The sequence below is a fragment of the Chrysochloris asiatica genome, unplaced genomic scaffold (genome assembly GCF_000296735.1).
Source record: "Chrysochloris asiatica unplaced genomic scaffold, ChrAsi1.0 scaffold00004, whole genome shotgun sequence".
In the NCBI taxonomy this organism is placed as follows: Eukaryota; Metazoa; Chordata; class Mammalia; order Afrosoricida; family Chrysochloridae; genus Chrysochloris; species Chrysochloris asiatica.
The window spans coordinates 34,857,438-34,881,830 of record NW_006408522.1 but is presented as its reverse complement, the minus strand read 5'-3'; the positions used below and the strand labels follow the sequence as shown (position 1 = coordinate 34,881,830).

Here is a 24,393-nt window from a genome sequence, read left to right as displayed (position 1 = left end):
AAAGAATGTCGTTGGAATCTGGATTGGAATTGCGTTATATCTGTAGATTGCTTTGGGTAGTATTGACATTTTCACAATGTTAAGTCTTCCTATCCAGGAGCATGGTATATGCTTCCATTTTTGTAAGTCTCTTTTGGTTTCTTGTAGTAGTGTTTTGTAGTTTTCTTTGTATAGTAGGTCCTTTGTTTCTCTGGTTACATTTATTCCTAGATAGTTCATCTTTTGGGTGGCTGTTGTATTATTTCACATGGTTTCTAAGTGTTTGAGAGCAGCGCAGCTGGATGGCTCTGGTTGAGATCTTTCATGAGATTGTAGTCACCACTTTGGGCCAGGGCTGCAATCATCTGAAGTCTTGATTGGGAATGGACGAGACACTTACAAAAAATTAATTCTTATGGCTATTATCAGGAGTTTATAGTCTAGTGTATCTCTCAATAGGGCTGCTTGAGTGTCCTTACAACATAGCAGCTGATTTCCTGTAAGAGTGAGCCAAAGAGAAAAAGACTCAGAGAAAAAAGAAAGAAACCATAAGACCTTGTATGCCCAGTCTGGAAGTCACATACCATCAAATCTGCTCTATTTTATTTGTCAGAGGCAATAAATCCAGCCCACACTCAGGAGGAAGGGAATTAACCTCTACCTTTTGAAGGCAGTGTCAAATAATTTGCAGACATATTCTAAACCATTTATCACACTACTCAGAAGCTGCCTGTCTGAAAGCGTATTGAAATGACCTGTTGAAGCACCAACGAAGAGGCAATACTTTGTGCGAGTGGGATGCAATTTTCAGGGTGCAGTTGTTGTTGTTAAGTGCCGTTGAGTCGGTTCCAACCCATCGCGACCCTGTACAGGGTTTCCGAGGGTGTAAGTCTTTACAGGAGTAGAAAGCCTCATCTTTCTCCTGCGGATCGGCTGGTAGTTTCGAACTGCTGACCTTAAGGTTCGCAGCCCGATTCATAACCACTATGCTACCAGAGTATACATCTTAAATCAAAGCATCTTTTAATGATGCTTTGTCCCCAATTGTAAGAATACATGGGAATAATGTCTAAAGGATAGAAGTAGGAGTGGCCCTCACATCACTCCCATTGACTCACTTGGAACATTTTTCTTCCTGACCCATAACTTTAGGCTGTGCAAGATTAAAGGAATATTTCCTTCCATAAGGGAACACAGCAAGGACCCTGATAAATTGATGCTTTGGCCCCTCATGGCTACCACTTGACACTTTGGCCTCTTTTCAACACAAGAAAAGGAAATCAGTGTCTTGGCAAGAGAAATTGACCCCAATCGTGAAGAGGATTGTACTGTATTATACAACAGGAGCAGGAAGGAATGTTTTGGGGCACCTGGGAGACCCATTACAAAGAATGGGAATTCTAGAACACTTAATTGTGCTCATGTGGAACTTGAACATAGACCAAGGGGCAGTCATTTGAACAGAAGAAGGGGATACTAAGTGGTTTAAAATCTGAAAAGGTGGGCATCAGGTTTGCATTCTTTCACCATACTTACTCAATCTGTATGCTGAGCAAATAATCTGAGAAGATTGACTATATGGAGAACATGACATCAGGATTGGAGGAAGACTCATTAACAAACTGCAACATGCAGGTGATGCAATCTTGATTGCTGGAAGTGAAGAGGACTTGAAGTACTATTGATGAAGATCAAAGACTGAAGTCTTCAGTATGGATTATACCTCGATGAAAGGAAAATAAAAATCTTCACAACTGGACCAATAAACCTCATCAGAAAAGAAGAGATTGAAATAGTTAAAATTTTAATTTTACTTAGATCCACAATCAATGCTCATGGAAGCAACAGTCAAGAAACCAAACAACAAATTTGCATTGGGCAAATTTGCTACAAAGGACCTCTTTAAAGTATTAAAGAGCAAAGATGTCACTTTGAAAACTAATGTATGCCTGACCAAAGCCATGGTATTTTCAATTGCCTCAGATGCATACAATCTGGACAATAAGGAAGAACAGAGAAGGACTGATGCATTTGAATTATGGTAGGGTCGCTATGGGTCGGAGCCGACTCGACGGCACAGAACAACAACAACATTGAGCATTCCAAGGACTGCCAGAAGAACCAACAAATCTATTTTGGAAGAAATACAGCCAGGTGCTCCTTAGAAGTGAGGCTAGCAAGATTTCATTTCATGTACTTTGTCTATAGGAGGGACTAGTCCCTGAAGAAAGTCATGATGCTTGGTAGAAGGTTAGTGTAAAAGATGAATTATCATAGTTGCTGCAACAATGGGCTCAAACATAGCACCAATTGTGAGGATGGTACAGGACTAGGGGATGTTTGTTTCTGCTGTATGTAGAGTTGCTGTGAGTCAGAATTGGCTTGATGGAACTTAACAATAACAGGTGATCCACATGGACACCTTTAGACACTCTCTTGCCAGATTGTGACAGTAAATGGACAAGCGTAACAACTCTGGCCTGAGAAGAGCAAATCCAGAGGGCAAATCCCTCCAGGATAATTATCTGTCTCACCCCACCAGGTAAGCCATTAAGATAACGGCTTTTTTTTAATTAACAATACTCAATATATATATAATTGAACATGTTTCCTACACAGATGAGACCTCCAAGTCTCCTCCTTTTCTGTGTTCCTTATCTTGACTAAGGGCCCAACAGCCCCAGATTCTTAAACTAGAATATGAGTATTATCCTGGAACTTCTTACCCCTCTCAATTTAGCTCCAAGTCTTGTAGGTTCTGCCTTCCAAATTAGCTAGAATACTTCCACTTGTCTCCATTCCCATTGTTTGTTCTCTAAATTAGGACACCATCATCTTGCCCAAGAGGTCTTCCTGCTCCTAGTCTCATTCTCTTCTAATACATTTTTCATACTGAAGCTACAGTATTGTTTAAAAAACACAAATCTAATCATGCCGTTCTTCAGTTTTAAAACTTTCAATATTAAAGCTCAGATTCCTTAAGTTGTTTATTAGGCTCTGGCCTCAGTCTCATGTCTCGCATTAACCCACACACATACTCTTTTTTAATCCAGCATTCTCTATCACTGGGCCTTTGTCCATGCTGTTCTCTGTGCTTGGAATACTCTTTCCCTTACTTTAGAAAACAAAACAAAACTGCGCCCCAGATCAGCTGTCACTTGCACAGTCTGGGTAGGCTCTATCCTCCTAGCCAGTGTTCTTTGCGTGGTCAACTAGGCAGGCCGCCCTAGAAGCTGTTTTCATTTCATCAGTGTCGGACATTTAAAAGGCTGGAGATACGTGAGCCTCCTTAGAGTGAACTCAAAGCCTTGAGGCTCCAATCCTCGCCCCAAAGGGAGCCCACCGAGCTTCGATCCCGCAGCAAGCGACTCGCCTAAGATTCCACATATAGAAGTTCAGTTCAGTAAAGGACCGCCACCCACCGCCCACTACCAGGCCCCGCGCACGGTCCCGCCTCTTACGCTGCGTTGGGGGTGGGATGGGGCGGGGCGCCGGGCGCCAGCGAACGGCGTGCGACGGCCCCCCCCTTGAGTGGAGCGCGCATGCGCGGTCGCCTTTGTGTGGGTCGAGCGGCGGCGGCAGCGGCAGTGGCGGTCCCACTGGCAGGCGGGGTAGAGGGGAGTCCAGGCGGCGTCCGGCGTGGGTGCCGGGGGACCACCATGGTAAAGAAGCGGAAAGGCCGCGTCGTGATCGACTCGGACACTGAAGACAGCGGCAGTGACGAGAACCTGGATCAGGTGAGGGCAGGCCGCGGAGGCGCGGGGCCGGCGGGGCGGGAGGACTGAATCGGGGCCACGGGAGCCGGGAGTCGGCCGGGCCCGGAGTCGCCCGATCCGAGCGCCGGTCCCTTCCTGTGCCCTGACCACCGCTGCCGTCCCCTCCCCATGTTCCTCGCAGAGCCTGGTGCCTTCGGAGCCCGGCCCGGGCCTGGAGACAGAGCCCCGAGGACTTGGCGCCTTGGGCGGGGAGGTGGGGCACAGACCGGCTGATGGGCCTTGGGCTAGGGAGAACGAAGGGGGCCGTGGACTACTAGGGCCTGTGACCGGGACGGAGGGTTGCAGGCCAGGCAGTCCGAGCCCGGAGAGATAGGAAGTATCGCCCGCCAACCCTGGAGACTGGGAGGTTTTGGGGGAGGTGCAAGGGTGAGCGTGGGGCGGTCAGGGTCGCGGGGAAGGGGCGAGAAGGTGTGGACTCTGTAAGATACAGTTATTCAGAAGTGAGGCTGTAGATGAAGAAGAAGGATACTCGTAAATGTTTCGGGGCATCTCTGCGGTGTTTGGTGAGAAAGACTTAGCTGTGGGCACGGGCCGGTTTAGTGACTAGGGTCGTTTGTGGTTGAGAATGGTTCCCTTTAGGATGTCAGATTGAAAAAAAACTTCAGATTGGAGGAAAGAAGGTAGATACTGGCAGAAATGGAGAACGATGTAGGTTGGGGTTGAGGGACTGTGGCACAGAGGCCTGTTGGTCCTTTTCTTGTAAAGAACCCAGTTTACTTGAATTATAAACATGGTGCAGAAAGCAAGGAAAGTAACTATGCCTTAGAGTGGCGAGGACTGTGTCTATTCTCTAGAAAATACCCATAAGATAGGGAGAGTGCTGTCCTTTGTAGCATGCATATCCGTAATAATAACTGAGAGGTACAACCAGGGGTTTCCCTCGTGTTTTGTTAAATATTGATGTAAAGAAAGAATATGCAAGAGAAGGTAGTTTTATGAATGAGTAGAAAGAGTACTGAACTTAGAGTCTATAAATTTGATTTCTAGGCTGGGCTATGCTGCTTTCTAGAAATATATCTTTGGCTTTAACAGTAAAATCAAGATATAACATCAGCCTTGTTGATCTGATTGGGCCATTGAAAGAATCAAGTAAGTGAATTATTGTTGATTAAAGCAGTGGCAAGGTATAAAGTTTGTATGTAAATGGTTTTGGAAGTTAGATATCTCAGGGCTAAAAGAGGGCTGTTTTGAAAATGGTGGTGGAGATGTTAGGAAGTATTGGGGCCTGTGATCTGTCAAAAGTATGGAAACTTTGGGGCTAGAAACGGAAAGGGTAAATTCAAAGGGTTCTCATTGAAAGGCCCCTTTTATTTATAAAAACACACAAAAATGTATCTTATTGACCATAAACCTTTCGTTGATAGATGATTCTAGACTGGCAGGAGGATTGTTGTTGTTGAGTGTGCTGTTGAGTCAGTTCCAACTCAGGTGACCCTGAATAGGATTACCAAGGAGCAACTGGTGGATTTGAACTGTACAACTTTTGGTCACCAGTCCAGTACTTATCCTACAGAACCACACATTTTTGCTTTTTTCTGATCTAGAATGGTATAACATCAGCTTGCATTTACATTGTGCCTGGGATGAACTAGTCCATCCTAGTGAAGTGCTTTATTACATTAGCAAGTTCTTAAATTACAATGAAGCTTGTATCATTTCCCTCATCTGAAAATTGGGGACTGAAGAAGTTAGTAACTTTCCTAGATTCATAGTTTAGTAAGTGGTAGAGTTGGTATTTGAACTCAGATCTGTACTGCTTCAAGTCCTTTACTTATCTCACTACAAAACCTTAATCTCTTGATCTTTTAATTTTTTTATACTGAAAGTAGAATAATGTTTCATGGACATTTCCAGGTTACAAGAATTCATGTTTGTTAGTGCTCAGAGTTATTTAGAGGAAATTTGTATATAGATTTAAAAGGTTATTGAAAGGTCTTCCTTGGTAAAACACTCTCAAGACATATGTTCTAAGGATAAATGAACTAAGCTTCAAATGGGGATTCTCCACACAATTTTGATGGATGAAATGAATTGAGAACTTCCTTTAGTGGTAGAGAGATTTACCTGATCTGCAAAGAGCTTTTCTAGCAGGAACTGGAGGAGCTTGCAACTCTAAATATTTTACCTATTTGTAAAAATAAACTAGCGTGAAATTTGTAAGTATAAGGAACTCTGGTAGTATAGTCGGGCTTCTAACCTCAAGGTTAGCAGTTCAAAACTACTAGCTGTTCCACAGGAGAAAGATGAGACTTTCTGCTCCTGTAAAGATTTACAGCCTTAGAAAACCTATATAGGGTTGCTATGAGTTCGAACCGACTCTATGGCACATTACCACACCACCACCTAATGCATAATACATTTTAACAGCACTTTCAGTTTTAACAACTTTAACCACTCCTTGGCAATTCTGTTAGCAAATGAGAATCAGATTGAAATTCCCACTGTACATCCTAACAGAGACACCAGTGCTTCTGTTTACCTTTCTGTTGAGCACTGTGCCAGGCCCCAGAGGAATAAAAGATCTCCACCTTCTGGAAGTTTTCACCAGAGACCTTCAGCAGAAGTTCACAGTCAGCAAGTGGTCACTAGGAATTCTCAGAACAAAATTAATACCTTTTGGACCTTTCCTGACCAAGATGCTCCTTTTAGTTCTGGGTCTTTTATCAGAAGTATAGATTTGCTGTTTTGTGCATGACCCTTGTAAGAAAATACAAACCTGAGCACTTAGCATGAGAGAGGTGCACAATTACTAAGAACATAACTTTGTTCCTCAATTTTCCAGATGGGAATCTAAGTCATTATGTCAGAAATAATACCTCCAACATAGTCCTTACTGAAAATGATTCAGGTGAGTCTTCTGGGATGGTTTTTTCCCTTTGGTGGTAGACTGAGGACCCACCTGTGTCAGAAGTGCCTGGGTAGCTTATTTAAGATGCAGGTTCTAGGAGTTTACATCCTACTGAATCTGACCATCTGGGACCTAGAACCTTGACTCTTCATTTTAAACAAGTACAGCCCAGGTAATTATGATGTGTTGATTATTGAGACCCCTGTCCATATACAAGCTAATTTTCTAGTAGGCCATTTAAGTAGTTTGGGAGAGAAATAGCTTCTTGTCCGTGCTATACTATGCTCAAGATAAGAACACAGGGGTAATCAAAGGAAGTTAACAGGGATGTTTTAGTAGCAAAGCTGCTCGTTCTTCTAAATCTTGAAAGTGATTGAATTGTTGGGGACACTGTTAGAGGTCTTTCCCCCACCCCCAATCCAGCTCATAATGACTAGAGCAGAGCAGTTTGAAATTTGTTTTTAATTTCCAAGGTTTTAAAAACTCAGATCTTAGTTTGAGGGCTTAAAGAATTTTCTTTTAACATGTGACCCTATTGTTATGTTGGCCACACCTTTTTCCAACATTTTTAATTGCAAATCATAAAGAAAAAAAAAAAACATTGAGGGAAACCTGTAGACCTTTTATCTCAATATGTAACTGCATTCAGATAATGTATATATGCAGTGATGTTATGGAATAATGTTTATTCCGTGGGCCCTATAGCATAAAAAGCATCTTACACAAGAAATCATAATTCTCTTTTCATATCAGTACAACTTAGAATTAATTTCTAAATTTATTATAAATTTTGCATGGCTTTTCTATACAGTAAAATAAAATGAAGTTGAACCATATGCACACGAAAACCAAAACTCTCTGTCATCAAATCAAGGTTTGACTCATACTAGTGACCCTTCAGGACAGAGTAGAACTGTTCCATAGGGTTTCTGAGACTAAATCTTTACAGCCTGTCTTATCTGGCTTTGCACTGCCTACCTTTCTGTAGCAGCCCATTGCTTAATTCAGAATGCCACTAGGGCTCCTTATGCACTCTAGGATGCTTTGTTGTTTTGTTTGTTTGTTTTTTAAATTCAAAATAGTAGTTATGTCCTGTTTTTGTGTGTTCATCCAACTTGAAGTAGCAGTAATAAATTTGAGAGAGTATACTCCTACATATTTTCTAGGAAGTATCTCTAAACATTATATGTAAAAAGTATCTTTAAACATTACGTGTAAAAAGTATCCTTCCATAAATCTACACAAAGCTTGGGACATTTAGATGTTGTGCTTCTTATTAATATAGTGTACTTCACATTATTTGGAGGCAGATTTAGAAGTCCAGGATGAAGTTGTGGGAAGTGTCAGTGTTAATTTTTCGTGAAGTTTTAAATTTGTGTCTTAATGTCGCATATGGATTTCTGATGTGGCATTGTAGGATCAGCACTGAACTGCGAACCACAAGGTTGGCTAGCTTTGCAAGACTGCATCAAAGGCCCTTAACAACAATAGCAACAATGTTGCATATAGTAGAGGTAATTTTACATCACTTTTGTTTTTCTTAAAGAAATATTGCAGGAAAAGTGAGTCCTTATGAGAGCAAGTTTGTGGAAAAATGGAATGGAAAGATAATGGAATTTTTCCATGAACTTTTTGAAGCTCCCTTGAAGAAGTATTCACCACATTTAGGGGCCTTACTTAGAGTTTTCGCAAGTGAAAAAGCAACCTTGCTGAGAGTCATTTCCCTACAATTGTACTACAGACTGTGAAGAAAGAGCAAGGGTACTGTGAGAGGATGACCAAGGACTGTGTGCTAGTCTGGTGGGAGCAATGTTAAAGTGAAACCCTGGAGTATGTATTGGGGAAAGGAGACTAGGAGATGGCTGAGTGAATGGAGAATGTTGAGTGGTCATTGTTGAGGAAGCAGCATGGACAGAAGCACTGAGACAGGAAGCTCAGTGAGGGGATATAATTGGTTGGAGAGATCGTGGTGCAAATAAAGTTACAGAGGCAGATGCTGTGCCAACACCTAGAGGATGGGAAGTCAGTTTAGTGTATCACAACCAGCATTAAAAATAAAACATTGAATAGAAGACATCAAGTGGGTCAAAGGTAAGTACTGATTTGTTAAAACATGCTTCACACAATATCTTTTATCTTACTGGGTGTCAGGGTTAAAAACAAGTTTTAAAGCCGCTAACAGGTTCACATACTTTGGACACGTTACCAGGAGGGACTGGTTCCTGGAGAGGGTCATTATGCTTGATAAAGTAGAGAATCAGTTGAAAAAAAAAAAAAGGAAGACCTTGTATAATCAAGTAATCAAGGATTGTGGGGTTGGCTCAAGACTAGGAGAAGTTTTGTTCTGTTGCACATAGGATCATTATGAGTTGAAAGCAACTTGATAACATTTAACAACAATAACATCAGGATTATGTTGACAGTGTTACAGTCTCTGGACTTTATCCTGAAGGTAACAAGAAGCTGTGGAAGGATTTTAAGCATCTTTATAACTTGATATTTTTATTTACAATTATAATTACTTATTGTTGTTGTTATGTGCCATAAAGTTGGTTCTGACTCATAGCAATCCTGTATAGATAGGGTTTCTGAGGAGCAGCTGGTAAGTTTGAACCACAGACCTTGCAGTTCAAACTGACTTTGCGGTTGAGTTCTTATCTTATGGCATCACACCAGGTCTCGTAAATATTATTAGAGAAACTCAGTATCATCAGTGAGAACAAGCTCAGGGGCCAACTGTGGCACCAACCATCAATTGCTCATGTGGAAGTTCAAGTTAAAGCTGAAGAAAATTAAAAACAACTCACTCCACAAAAGCCAAAGTATGACCTTGAGTATATCCCATCTGAGTTTATAGACCATCTCAAGAAACCAGGAAGTCATTAGAAAGACAGGAAAAAGAAAACAAAAAACAAAATGGATGTCAGGAGAGACTCTGAAACCTATTCTTGAATATAGTGTAGATAAAGAACATGGAAGAAATGATGAAATAAAGAGTTGAGCAGATTTCCAAGGGTGGCTCCTGAAGAAGTAAAGTATTGTAATGAAGTATGCAAAGACCTAGAATTGGAAAACCAAAGGAAAGGATATTTCAGTTTTCTCAAACTGAAAAAAAATTTTAAGCCTCAAGTTGCAGTATTGAAGGACAATATGAGTGTAGGGTTATGAGTCAGAACTGACTCTGATGGCAGTGAGCTTGTTTTTTTTTATGGGTGAAATACCAAACAAAAGAAGGTGGAAGGAATACAGAGTCACTGTACCAAAAGCAATTGGTCAATGTTCAACCATTTTAAAAGGTAGCATGTACGATCAAGTACCAATGGTATTTAAGGAAGAAGTCTAAACTGCTGAAAGCATTGGAGAGAAAGAAGACTCCAGGAATGGATGAATACCAATTGACTTGTTTCAACAAACTTTTGAAGCAATGGAAGCACTTACTTATCTACGCCAAGAAATTTGGATAGAGCTACTAGGCCAACCAACTGGAAGAGATTCATATTTATGCCCATTCCAAAGAAAGGTGATCCAACAGAATGCAGAAATTATTGAACAATACCATTAATATCACATGCAAGTAAAATTTTGCTGATAGTAATTTTAAAATGGTTGCAGCAGTACATCCACAGGGAACTGCCAGAAATTCAAACCAGATTCAAAAGAGGACATGGAACCAGAATGAGAAATATTATTGCTGATGTTAAATGAGTCTTGACTAATAGCAGAGGTTACTAGAAAGATGTTTACTTGTGTTTTATTGATTATGCAGAGGCATTAGAATGTGTGGATCATAACAAATTATGGACAACAATGGTAAAGAATGGGAATTTCAGGAAATTTAATTTTTCTCATGGGGAATTTATACATAGACCAGAGGCAGTCATTTGAACAGAACAATGGGTGCTGCATGATTTAAAATCAGAAGAGGTGTACATCAGAATCATATCCTTTTGCTGTATTTAGTTGATCTGTATGATGAGCAGATAATCTGAGAAACTGTACTTTATGAAGAATGCTACATTTAGATTGGAGAAAGACTCATTAACAGCCTGTAGTATGTAGATGATACCTGTAGTATGTAGATGATACAACCTTGCTTGTTGAGTGAAGAGGACTTGAAACATTTACTGATAAAGATTAAAGACTACAGACTTCAGTATGGATTATACCTCAACATAAAATAAAATCCTCAAAACTGGACCAATAAGGACATCAGAGAAGATAATGCAGTTGTTACAATTTCCTTTTACTTGGATCCACAATGAATACCTATTTAAATAGCAGTCAAGAAATAAACAACATTTTGCATTGGGCATATCTGTTGCAAAGTGTTACAGTATGTGTTAAAAAACAAAGATACCACTTTAAGAACTGAGCTGTGCCTGACCCAAGCCCCATTATATTTTCAGTCGCCTATTATGAGTCCTGGTGTGGCGCTGTGGGCTAATGCATGAGACTGCAATGTCGTTTGACATGCAAGGTCAGTGGTTCAAGCTCACCAGCTGCCCCTTGGAAACCCTATACAGGGTTGCTATGGGTCAGATTTGACTTGATGGAACAACAAGAGTCCTGGTGTGGCACTGTGCGTTAATGTGCCAGACTGCAAAGTTGTTGGAACTGCAAGGTTGGCGATTCAAACTCACCAGCTGCTCCTCGAAAACCCCATACAGGGTCGCTATGGGTTGGAACCAACACAACAGCACTTAACAACAACAAATAATATGCCAGACTGCAAAGCTGTGTGAACTGCAAGGTCAGTGGTTCAAGCTCACCAGCTGCTCTTTGGAAACCCTATACAGGGTTGCTATGGGTCAGAAATGACTTAACTGCACTTAACACCAGCAACAACATTATGCATGTGAAACCTGGATAATATTTAAGAAAGACCAAAGAATTGATTTGTCTAGCTTTATGTTGGTGAATAATATTGAATATTATGGTGCTGTGGGTTAATGCGTTGGACGCAAAGTCAGTTTGGACTACTAGATTGGTGGTTCAGGCTTACCAATCGCTCCTTGGAAACCCTATACAGGGTTTCTATGGACTGGAACTGACTCGGCGTCACTTAACAACAACAACCAGAAGAATAAAGGATCTCTGGTGGTATAATGAGTTATGTATTGGGTTACTTAACCATAAGAACCATAAGGTCAATAGTTTGAATCTTTCAGCTGACCTTTGGGGAGATTTACTGTTTTAGAAACCCTATACAGGGTCACTATGAGACAGAACCAACTCAACCATCACCAACCACTACAACCACCACCAGAAGAACAAATAAATTTGTCTTGGAAGAAGTACAGATCAGAAGGCTCCTTAGAAGCATTAAAAGATGATAAGACTTCTTCTCATATACTTTGGACTTGGTATCAGGTGGGACTTGATAAACTAGAGGGCCAGCGAAAGAGTTGGATCTACACAGTGGCTACAACAATGAGCTCAAACATAGCAGCAACTATTGTGGGGATGACACAAGATCAGGAATTACTTCATTTATGTATGTAGGGTAGCTTTGAGTCAGGATCAAACTTAGTGGTATGTAGCAGCTTCTAATTACTTGGCCAGAAATTTGAAGATTCTGGAACGTAGCCACATTTGGTGTGCCTATCATGTGAAATTTAAAGCGTTGTTATGTTTTGGAATTATTCCTTTGAAGATCTTTTGTGTGTGTTCATTGATTTGATTTATTTTCGTTTCTAATTATAAAAGTTACACATGCTTATTGAAACTATTCCAACAATATGGCAGTACCTCCCTCTGTCACAAACATACCAACACAGAATGACTCCCTTTCTTACTCCTGAAAAGTAAACAATGTCCACTGCTTGACTTGTGATCTTCTACTTATAATTTTGAAATACAAGGAGAAATAGACTGTTAATTTCGAATTTAAACAGTTGTTGATTACGAGACTCTTCCAAAATATCTCTCACATCCTCATTTCTCTCTATCCCTGTTGCTGCTGATCTGCCCAGTACTCAATCCAATATCACCTACTCTGATGAAGCTCTGCTGCAATTCCTCTCGGTCTCTTCCACATCTATCAATTGGAGTGCTCTTTAAAACTCTGAGTGGATTGCATCACTCCCACACTTAAAATACCATTTTGTTGCTTCTTCCTTTAAGTAAATCTATGCTCTGAATTTTGCTTTACAAACCTGGTTTTTCCTTACCTTTAACCCCATCTCATTCCATTCTCCCCCTTGCCTGCTAATCTCCAGTCGCACTAGTCCTCTTTTACTGCTTTGTCTAAGTGAAAACGTTGCCAGCTAGAGGCCTCTGCCCTGAAAACTGCACTTTTCTCCACACTGTTTCTAGTCTGCCTAAATGCCTCAGAGAAGCCTCCCCTGATCACCCCATTGCAGAGTGGTCTTCCATTCTCTTGAGTCACTTACTTCTTAGCATTTATCGCTGGAGATAATTGTTTCTTTCCTTATTGATTGTCAGTGTCTCTCTTAATTTTAAATTCCATACTGTGTGTGTACCCAGGGCCTGATGATACGTAATAGATGACTGTAGTAGACTGCTGAGCAAAGGTCCTGTTTGCCTGGAACTTCTGAGTTTTTGAGAATGCAGGTCTTTCAATGCTAGTATTAGGACAGTCCTAGGCAAAGCAAAATGGTTGGTCATTTTGGCCAGTAGTAATTTGTTATGTTATTTATATTTGTGCAATGAATAAGTGAAAAAGAACTCAGCATGCTAATTAGCTATAAAATAATTTCTGGTGTTCACTTTTTCTGAGGTATAGAATCTGTATCCCACTTTAATATAATCATAAATATGATTAAAGAACTGAGATTTAATTTCCTTTAAATAAGGAAGAACTAAGTTGTTTTCTTACAGTTTAACCCTGATATAACTAAACAAGAAAGTATATTTATTTGTGATTGGTGGGATGGGAGAATTAAACTTTAAAATCTTTGAGTTAAATTGATGAATTATAATTCTAGTTTAACTAGCATAACTTTATTTTAAAACATCAGGGTATCATTGTCGATGGTCTAATTTAATGGAGTCCTCGTGTGGCATTGTAGGATAAGCACTGGACTACAAAGTCGCTTTGAACCACAAAGTCGTTGTTCAGACTCATAAGCCCCACCTATATAGGGTTGCTCTGGTTTGGAACCAACAAGATGGGCTGTAGTAACAACAAACTGACCCTTAAGCCTTCTTAATGAAACTGCTCTAAAAGCCAGGTGCATAGCCTCTACCCAACCATGGTGGTTGGTGGTTATGTGCCGTGGAGTTGGTTCCGACTCACAGTGACCCTGCACAGGGTTTCCGAGGCTGTAAATCTTTATGGGAGCAGAAAGGCTCATCTTTCTCCCACAGAGCAGCTGGTAGTTTCGAACTGCTAACCTTGAGATTCGCAGCCTGATTCGTAACCACTACTCTACCAGAGCGCCTTAACAACAACTGCAAGTAATAATGTTTTTCGGGAAGCTGATTTGATTGATGTTGTTTTGTGCCTTTGAGTCAGTTCCTACTCATAATGACCCTGTATAGGGTTTCCGAGTATGGCTGGTGGGTTTGAACTGCCGACCTTGTGCTTAGCAGTCCATTGCTTATCCTACAGTGCCAATTTGATTGATAGCCTGCTTATCCTACAGCGGGACCCAATTTGATTGATAGCCTTCAGTGTGTTTGTGATTCTTGAGAGGCCAGGGAAGAGTAAATGACCAGAAATCTTTCTAAACTATAAATGTGTATTTTTGTAGGGTGTAGGGTGGAAGTCCTGGTGTGGTGCTGTGGGTTAATGCTCCAGACTGCAAAGCCATTTGAACTGCAAGGTTGGCAGTTCAAGCTCACCAGCTTCTCCTCATAAATCCTATACAGGGTCGCTATGGGTTGGAATCGACTCAACAGCACTTAACAACAACAAGGGTGGGAATAATAGTAAATAAATAAATTACCATGCCACACAGCAAACTCACTTCTAGCTATTTACCTAAGTGAAATAAAAACCTTGTTTACTATATGTATGTGAATGTATAAACGTCCAAAACTGAAGAAAGTGCACATCTTCTACTGATAAATGAATAATTAAATGGCAGTACATCACACAGTTAGTCTCTCATACTTCGGACATATTGTCTGGAGGGACCAGTTGCTGGAAAAGGATATCATGTTTGGAAAGGTGGAGGGTCAGAGAAAAAGAGGAAGGACCCCCAAGGAGATGGATTGGCCAACAGCATCGATGGACTCAAGCGTGGCAACAATGTTGAGGTTGGCCCAGGATCGGGCAGTGTTTTGTTCTGCTGTGCATAAGGTACCATGAGTTGGTACTGATTCGATGGCACCTAACAACATTACATCATACAATTGAATGTTGTTAAGTGCTGTCAACATACAGCAACCCTGTATAGGGTTTCTAAGGAGCAACTGATGGGTTTGAACCCACTGATCTTGTAGTTAGCAGTCCAGTGCTTATTCCACCAGACTCCTATATACAGTTAAATTTTAGATAGCAATAAAAAGATAAATTGCTGATCCATGAATGAATTATGTTTAGTGACAGAAGCCAGACTCTATAAAGGCTACATGCTGTATGATTTCATGTATATGACATTCTACTATAGGCAAAACTATAAGGACAGAAAAGAGATGTCTGATTACCAGATGAAGGAAGGGATATGAGGAACATAAGGGAATTTGAAATGTGTGTGTGATACAAGTGTTCTAGATCATGATGTTGTTATTGTTGTTGTTCTGTGACCCTGTACAGAGTTTCCGAGGCTGTAAATCTACGGGAGCAGAAAGCCTCATCTTTCTCCTGTGAAACAGCTGGTAGTTTTGAACTGCTTACCTTGTGGTTCACAGCCCGATTCGTAACCACTACGCTACCAGAACTCCTTTAGATCATGATGTTGTTGTTGTTGTTGTTAGATGCCATCAAGTCGGTACTGACCCATAGCGACCTTATGCACAGCAGAATGACACACTGCCCGATTCTGGGCCAACCTCACTACTGTTGCCATGCTTGAGTCCATTGATGCTGCTACTTGGCCAATCCATTTCGTTGGGGGTCGTCCTCTTTTTCTCTGACCCTCCACCTTACCAAACATGATATCCTTCTCCAGCGACTGGTCCCTTCTGACAGTATGTCCAAAGTATAAGAGACGAAGTTTGGCCATCTTGGCCTCTAAGGAGCACTCTGGCTGCACGTCTTCCAAAAACGGATCTATTGGTTCTTTTGGCAGCCCATGGAACTTTAAATATTCTTCTCCTACACCATAACTCAAAGGCATCAATTCTTTTACAGTCTTCCTTATTCACTGTCCAGCTTTCACATGCATATGAAGTTTTTGAAAATACCATAGCTTGGGTCAGGCACACCTTAGTCCTCAAGCTGACGTCTTTGCTCTTCAACACTTTAGAAAGGTCTTGTGCAGCACATTTGCCTAATGCAGTAGTACGTTGTGTGATCTCTTGACTGCTGCTTCTGTGAGTGTTGATAGTTGATCCAAGAAGAATGAAGTCCTTGACAACTTTAGTCTTTTCATTGTTGATGAGAATGTTGTTTATTGGTCCATTGGTGAGGATTTTTGTTTTCTTGACATTGAGATGTAATCCATACCATAATGTAGTAATGGTTAAATAACTTTTTTTTTTTTTGGTCAAGTTTACAGAATTGTACATTGTAAGGGTAATTTTTACTATATATAAATTATGTACATTATATTTTAAATGATCATGACATTCCAGGTTTTTTTTACCTCCAATTTGTGTTTGATCTGTAGGAGTTTCCATTTTGGTTTGAAAGAGTTGAATGTTCTTGTGATTTTTAGCCTTTCCAGGAAGTTGGTGTGCTAAGCTCTCTCTAATGAAATGAGTAACCTTTCATGACTGTTTATGAAGAAGAGAGAGTCAGCTGTTAATCTGAGAAGGTCATTTTCTTATTCTGGCCAAAGAGAGAAAACTCCTAAAATAGAAAGAGACTAGAAGAAAACAGATACTTTGTAGCAGTCTGTTATTCTGGACTCTATCTTGACCTATAACTGCGTAGCCATGATCAAGGAAAACTACAACTAGTAATTGTTAGTTGTAGTTTCTCTTTGTTTCTCTCTTTTTTTGACAGATGATGTGTGGTGTTGAGTAGGTTCTGACTCAGTGACCCTGTATAGGGTTTCCAAGGAGCAGCTGGTGGGTTTGAACCACTAGTATTGTAGTTAACAGTCCATTACGTATCCTATAGCACCATACCAGTACTTCTCAAAAGTTGGACAGATAGGCATGATATTTTAGACGACTAAACCATGACAGAATTAGGAGTCAAGGATTCTAGTAGTCAATTTGGAAACTGGCTGTATCCTATACTAGCTACAGAGGGGCTTTAAAAAGTCTGTGGAAAAATTACTGGACTTCGCTGTGCCCAGTTTCGATATCTTTAAATAGAGATGGTAACAGTACCTGCCCTTTTAAGGTTGTGGAGATTCAGGGTCAGCTATTTAGTGAAGCACCTGGCATTTATTAAGTACAGTCTAACAGTGCACCGGAACTAGTATAGGGAGTCCTGGTGTGACACTGTAGGATAAGCACTGGACTACTAACTGAAAGGTCAGCGGTTCAAGCTCATGGCTCTTTAGAAGCCCTGTACAGGATTGGAACCAACTCAACAGAACTAACAGCAAGAACAATTAGTATTAGCAGAGGGCAAGAACAGAGCAAGTGTCCTTTTTGATTGACTTGTGGAGTTTGAGAAAAGTACAGTGGGGAGAAAACTGACAGACCAAATCTTGGTTGGTCATGACTCTTAATGGAGCCCCCATACCACCACTGTCACCCCTCCCTTCCCCACTCCATCTAGCTCACTTAAGTCACCAGGGTAAGGCAGAGGTGGGAGTACTGAAATTGTCAAATTAGGCTAGCACACATACTGCTTGTTGTCATCCCCTGGATTAAACACTGAAGCCACCCAAGTCTTTTTTCCTAGTTTAAGCATTCAAAATATAAAGTGACTTTGGAAACTTGCAATTTGCCAGTGAAATCAACTCAATCAAAACAGCCTGCAAATGCTAATTTTACCATGAATTAAATAAGAAGGATGTTTAGAGTATTAGTAGCTATACCCCTGAGAATTGATAGTCTTATAATTTAGAGAAAAAGTGGAGACAAATTGGGGACAAACCTCCAGTTCTGTTTGCTAGTCACTTTTCCATTTCAGACATACATTTCCCATTAAGAGAGGGGACACAAATTTAGAAAACATTTATTTAACAATTAATACACTAACAGCCTGTCCATGTGATAAAAGTCCCCTTTATGATGCCCTTTGATTGAGAGTACATAGTTATCCAAGAGTTCTTGGAGAATAGGTATTCTGTTATTCTTGGATATTCTCTGTTGAACAAAGCTCATGTCACTTTCTCCCGTTAGGAGCTCTTGTCCCTGGCAAAACGGAAGCGCAGTGACTCTGAGGAGAAGGAGCCGCCTGTGAGTCAGCCTGCAGCCTCCTCGGACTCTGAGACTTCGGACAGTGATGATGAGGTGGGTATGGTGGGTGGTGACTTCTGAAGATCTCCTACTGCAAACTGAGACCTATATGTAGCTCAGAACTTGTTAGAGAGAGAAAACTTCATGGAAAGCTCTTGAATTGTTATGTTCCTTTTACATTGTTTCTGCAGTTACTTAGTAATGACCTAAGATGGAAAATCTAATAGTTCAGTGTCTAAACTAAGTTGATGTTCTTAATTAAACCTCTCAGCAACAAAGTAAGGCCTTAAAAGATCCAGAACCTTAACCAAAGAAAGGGATAAGGTGAAAGATGTTTGCATGTTTCTCATTTGATTCAGAGTACTTTTTTACTCTTTCTACTTTCTTGTTGTTGTTTGTTGTTAAGTGCCTTCGAGTCGGTTCCGACCCATAGCGACCCCGTACAGGGTTTCCGAGGGTGTAAATCCTTACGGGAGTAGAAAGCCTCATCTTTCTCCCACGGAGCGGCTGATAGTTTCGAACCGCTGATCTTAAGGTTCGCAGCCCGATTCGTAACCACTACGCTACCAGAGGTAGAGACTACTTATTCTGTAGTCTAAGAAAATAATTTCTTAAGTGTGTACTTGTGTGTGTGTGGGAGTTCTGCTAAGTACAAAATGTTTATTATAGTAAAATTTAATTAACAGCTACAGTAGTATTTGAGGAGCTCTGGTAGTGGTTGCAAGTCAGGCTGCTAATTTCAAAGTCAGTAGTTCGAAACTACCAGCTGTTCCACGGAAGAAAGATGAAACTTTCTGCTCCCTAAAGATTTGTAGTCTCAGAAACACCTTACAGAATTGCTATGAGTTAGAACTGACTCCACGGCACACAACAACAACAATAGTATTACCAGTGCCCCCCTGTACATGTAATATGGAACAGTTGCATTTTAACTGGCTAATGTAGTTTTCTCTTAATCTTTGATCACTTTGTTGTTGTTGTTAAGTGCCGTCGAGTCGGTTCTGACCCATAGCGACCCTGTACAGGGTTTCCAAGGGTGTAAATCCTTACGGGAGTAGAAAGCCTCATCTTTCTCCCGCGGAGTGGCTGGTAGTTTCGAACCGCTGATCTTAAGGTTCGCAGCCCGATTCGTAACCACTACGCTACCAGAGCTCTTAATCTTTGATCACTTAATAGACCTAAAATTGGTATCCACAGTAAGAGGTAGTGAATGTGTTGGTTTTATCCTATTGTTTTGTTGGTAATGGAGGAATCTTATTTTCTTTCAAATTGGTAAAACAACATAGTTTGTTAGAAGAGCACTGAGGTAAATAAAATAATTTGTTTTGTTTTTCTGTTAGTGTGTATGTGTGTGCTTTTTAAAAATTGCATAGACAGTAAAAGAAAATCTGGAAATGACTCCCTCTTCCACTACTCCTACATCAGCTAATTTAATTTTTTTTTTTTTTTTTTTTAAGTCAGTTACTATTGGTTTTTCCTTAGTACTCTACTAAGTTTGAATTGTGTTCTCTGGAATGTGCTATAAAATGTTTATGATCTTAGCAGTTTCTTAAGTACTAACTGTCCTTTGAAGTATTCCACTCGCTACTTTCTTTTCACTAGATCAGAGGTCCTAAGTATGCAGTTAGCCTAAGGAATTCCCTTCATCTTTGTTAGCTGCTTCTACCAGATGGGTAAAGTTAGCTCCATAGCATAAGAGGAGCCTGAAACTTGTGCAAGACTGGATCTAGCATCTATAAAACCTTTATAGCTTAGCGTTTCCTTTGCCACGTTTTAGGCATCTACTTTACCAAATCAAAAAGTCCCCACCTTGGAAGACTACCCAACTATCTGTGCACGTAATGGAAAAAAAGCTGGCAGACAAGTTGTATCCCATCTAGTGGAGAATGAGCTTTTGAATGAATTCTCTCTACAAGTTATTCCTACTTTCAGGAACCTAGAGTTACCCCTTTCCCCCCCATCTATAGGCTTGCAACTCTACTTCAGTTTTACCACATTGCTCACCTCTAGGAATGAAAATGAGACTAGTTATCACTGAGTTGGTTCCAACTCATAGTCATCCCATGTGTGTCAGAGTAGAACTATGTACCATAAAGTTTTCAATGGTAGATTATTTCTAAGTATATTATCGGATGTTTCTTTTGTGGTAACTTCTGTGTAGACTTGAACCTCCAACCTTTTGACTTGCAGCTGAGTTCATTAACCAGGAACTGCACTATGACAGCACCAGCCTCTGCATCATAGCCATTCTGAAAGGTGCCTGTTCTTTGGTCAGCATCATAACCCTCTGGCCCAGGTTACTAGCTTAATGCTGAGCACTCAAAATTAGAGCAGAAACCTCAGTTTTTGGACAATTAAGAAAATGACTTAAAATACTTATTAAAAAATCCCACCAACTACTAGAATAGTCAGTGATGTTACTATGAACTCAGATTTATGGCTGCTATAGGGACATTTTTATGGACTTATGGTTTGGTGCTGTAGGATAAGCACTGGACTGTGAACCACAAGGTTGGCAGTTCAAACTTACCTGCTGCTCCTCAGAAACCCTATACAGAGTCTCTATGAGTCAGAACTAACTTGATGGAACTGAATAACAATGTAGAGACATTTTAGGATGGATAAGGGACTTTAGAGAGACCTTTACTGATTACCTATTGCTGTCGAGTCCAGTACTACTCAGTGACCCTATAGGACAGAGTAGAACTGCCCTATAAGATTTCCAAGAATGTAATATTTACAGAAGTAAACTGCCACTTTTTTTTGCACAAAGCAGCTGGTATGTGTGAACCACCAACCTTTCTACTAGCCACTGAGTGCTTAACCATCCACTGTACCACCATAGCTCCATGAGAGATCCTTGGTGGTGGTTCTAGTCGTGGTGTAACGTCAAGCATAGCAGCCATGTGTAGGATTTCCAAGGTGATAAATCTTTATGGGAGCAGAAAGCCTCCTCTTTCTGTCAAGGAGAGATTGGTAGATTCAAACTGCTGGCCTTGCAGTTAGCAACCCAACACATAACCATTACGCTACTACCGTCATTCCTTGTTGTTGTTGTTAAGTGCTGTTGAGTTGGTTCTGACTCATAGCAAACCTGTATAGGGTTTCCAGGAAACAGCTGGTAGGTTTGAACCGCTGACCTTGTGGTTCATAGTTCTGTGCTGATCCTACAGTGCCACACTAGGGCTTCTTAGGATATAAAATTTCAGACACAGGCGCATACATTTTTCTTTTACCCCCATTCTCATAGTGAATATTTTGATATCTCTCCATATGTAAAAACTACTTATTGAATTAATTTGCTGTGTCTTCTCATTTCTGCTATGACTTTTGTGTCTTTGTTGTCTACAAATCAGCCTTCTAGTGGTTTGGTTGTTAAAGTGATGACTTTCAGTCAAGGAATCTGCTTGTACCAGAAACTATACTGGAGTTTTTCAGATATGCCTCTCAAATCTTCTTGCCTTCCTCCTCTGAGGTTTATTGTCTTTAGTGAGCCATCAGTACAGAGAGAAAGAAGTATGTTAACCCCTGAGATTTGCTAGAACAGAAAACTGGTCAACAGCAATGGAGTTAAAAGATTAATTGTTAGCTTGTTATAAGGAGAGACATATACATTGATTTTAGAGCAACAAAATACCTAGCTGATTAATATCTTGGGGAAGTTACCCAAATTTCCTATCCCCCAAAAAAGTAGATTCAGTGTACAGTAACAATAAGATCCTGTTTGGGAAAAAATGATAGGTGTTTCATGCATACAGTATCTTTGCAGGGAGAAAAATCAAGTTTAATAAAAGTATATCGTGTATTTTTGGTGAGTTATTCTCAATGATATCTTGGGACACATGAAAAACTAAGCAGGGAAATCTGGAGGCACAACTTAGTGGTAGATCCTAATGCTGTGGAATAGCACTTTGGTGCTGTCACTTCCTGTCCCTGAAAGCATTTGATAGCAGTGGAAACACCAAGGATGAAGGCCAGTTTTCGAGTCAGTTATTCTAGTTAAATCATGGCCAACAAAGCAAAACTGTGGGTGCACTGGAATGATAACAGACTGGAAAAATTAAGTGTTGACACCCTGCTAAGAACTGAATCTCCCTCCTAGAAAACAATGGCAGTGTGTACGTTGGATAGAAACCATATCTCTTGAACTGCAGAGTTGGAAATGGTGCCTTGCTCAAAGATGGCAGCCTACCACATATCTTTGAATGTTTTTTTTCTCCCTAGTCCTGGCAATAATTGAATCTCCTATATCAGGCTTCTTTCTGAAGGGGCTTCTTGTGAGTTTCCCATTGCAGCGCTTTGACCTGTAATTTTCCCCATTCCAATAAATAACTGTATTTTCATATTTTACAAATTTGTATCTGTTACAGTTTCACTGCATCAACCATTACTGAACAAGTTTGAAGCCCTGGTGCAAACAAAAGAGACAAAAAGGAAAAATAAAGTTGGGCACAGGAGAGCTAGCAGCTAGTCATTTATAAGAGAAGATTTTAAAAACAGCCAAAACCAAAAGTTCATTTGTTACAAGGAACAGAGGGTTGAACCCATAAAATCATACACCCAACCATCAAACCCACTGCCGTTTAGTCATGTCCACTCATAGCAGCTGTATAGGACAAAGTATGAGGATATCTGAGGCTACAAATTTTTATAGGAGCATTTTTCATGGAGAAGCTGGTAGGGTTGAGTTGACCTTAAGAGTTTGTAATCCTTTAACTCCTAACCCATTGCACCATCCATGCTCCTATAAAATCATATTGTTAAGTGCCATCAAGTCAGTTCTGACTCATAGAGCAAATCCGAGGCATAGGTAGTGGATTTTAACCATGAATCTTTTGATCTTTTGGTTGGCAGTCCAGTGCTTGTCCTATAATGGAGTCCATAAAAACATAGCTGCCAGATATTTAAGAAGGAAGCCTAGATTTTCACTAGATGCCGGTAAACATCTAAATGGATGTGAAAGAAACCCTTTTTTGGATGGTGGTTGAAAATTGAGTATAATTGTATTTTCCAAGGAGTGTAATGCTTCGGGTTAATACCCTGGACTGCAAAGTCGGTTTGAACTGCAAGGTTGACGGTTCAAGCTCATCAGCCGCTCTTCGAAAACCCTATACAGTGTCGCTATGGGTTAGCACCAACTTGGCACTTAACAACAACAATATTTTCCAAAGTGAAGAAATAACAAGTAGTTCTAATATTCCCTCCTTAAGTGAGAATTATTATTGTTAAAAAGCTTCAGATATAGTCTTGTTTTCAAGCATTTTGGTCCAGCCTTGTAGCTCAGCACTTGTCACAGCTATTTCCTCTTCCCTGGAATTTTCTTTAGTCTTCCTCATTTGTGGTTATGATCCTACCTGCTGCTGCTCATTTCCCCCATTCCATTATTTTCTACTGGATTTCTTCCTGGAGCTGCTTTTCTTTCTCCTAATCTACCTGATCATTTGGATTCTCCCATTTTGATCTAGTTGCACTACTATTCACACTCTATTATCTCTGTCTGGCACTAATATTTTATTAATAGAAAAACATTAATAGAATATTTTGAAAAAGAGGCAGCCTTTCACTTTTAAATTCATTTGGTAACAGCTTTTCCAGGGAAGTTCGTTAGATGTCCAAAAGAACTTTATAAATTGCCAGAACATATAGCATATACTTCCAATAAAGACCCTCACCTCACAGCTAGTATTTTCTGTGTGTTTATTAGTGTATGTTGTTGATTCCTGTCCAATTGGTTGTGACTGATAGTGACCCTGTAAAGGGTTTCCGAGGGTGGCTGATGGGTTTGAATTGCTGACTTTGCTGTTAGCAATTCAGTGCTTATCCTATAGCACCTTGTTTTTTGTACACATACTACTTTGTATGTGTGATATTTGATGAGTTTACTTTCAGCTTGTCGTTAAGTGCCCTCAAGTTGCTTCTGACTCACAGCGACCTTTTATAGGATTTCCAAGGAGCAGCGCTGGTGGGTTTGTACTGCCAACCTTGAGGCTGGAAGTCCAGTGTGTATCCTACAATGTCACACGGACTCATTATTCCTCATGGTACAAAATATTTGTTCAAGTAAAGAGAGAGAAGGAAAGAAAGAACATTTGCCAAAGTTTTGCTGTAAAAATGTTATAAACACAATTACCAGTATCACTTTGTTTTATAAATTACATGGCAACAAGTTATTAATTTAATTAGGATAAGTTTTGATTTCTGAGTAACAATTTTGTATCAATTCAGGATTTCTTTTTTTTTAATGATTTATTGTGAATTATGTGATAGTTTACATGGGAGAACATTAGTTTTACATTCATTCTATCGTATATCGTCTCATTGCCATGGTTACAATCCCCTCCATGCAATCCTTCCCCCTAG

At 40.3% G+C, this 24,393-nt stretch overlaps 1 protein-coding gene across 1 annotated transcript in view; it reads left to right on the top strand.

Moving 5' to 3' along the window:
* The first annotated feature begins 3,521 nt into the window (after positions 1-3,521).
* RTF1 (Rtf1, Paf1/RNA polymerase II complex component, homolog (S. cerevisiae)) overlaps positions 3,522-24,393 on the top strand; it is an 81,480-nt gene continuing 60,608 nt past the window's right edge. The window contains exons 1-2 of the mRNA XM_006831752.1: positions 3,522-3,716; positions 17,977-18,087. Coding sequence (XP_006831815.1) covers positions 3,522-3,716; positions 17,977-18,087 — 306 coding nt within the window. The remainder of the gene's footprint in view (positions 3,717-17,976; positions 18,088-24,393) is intronic.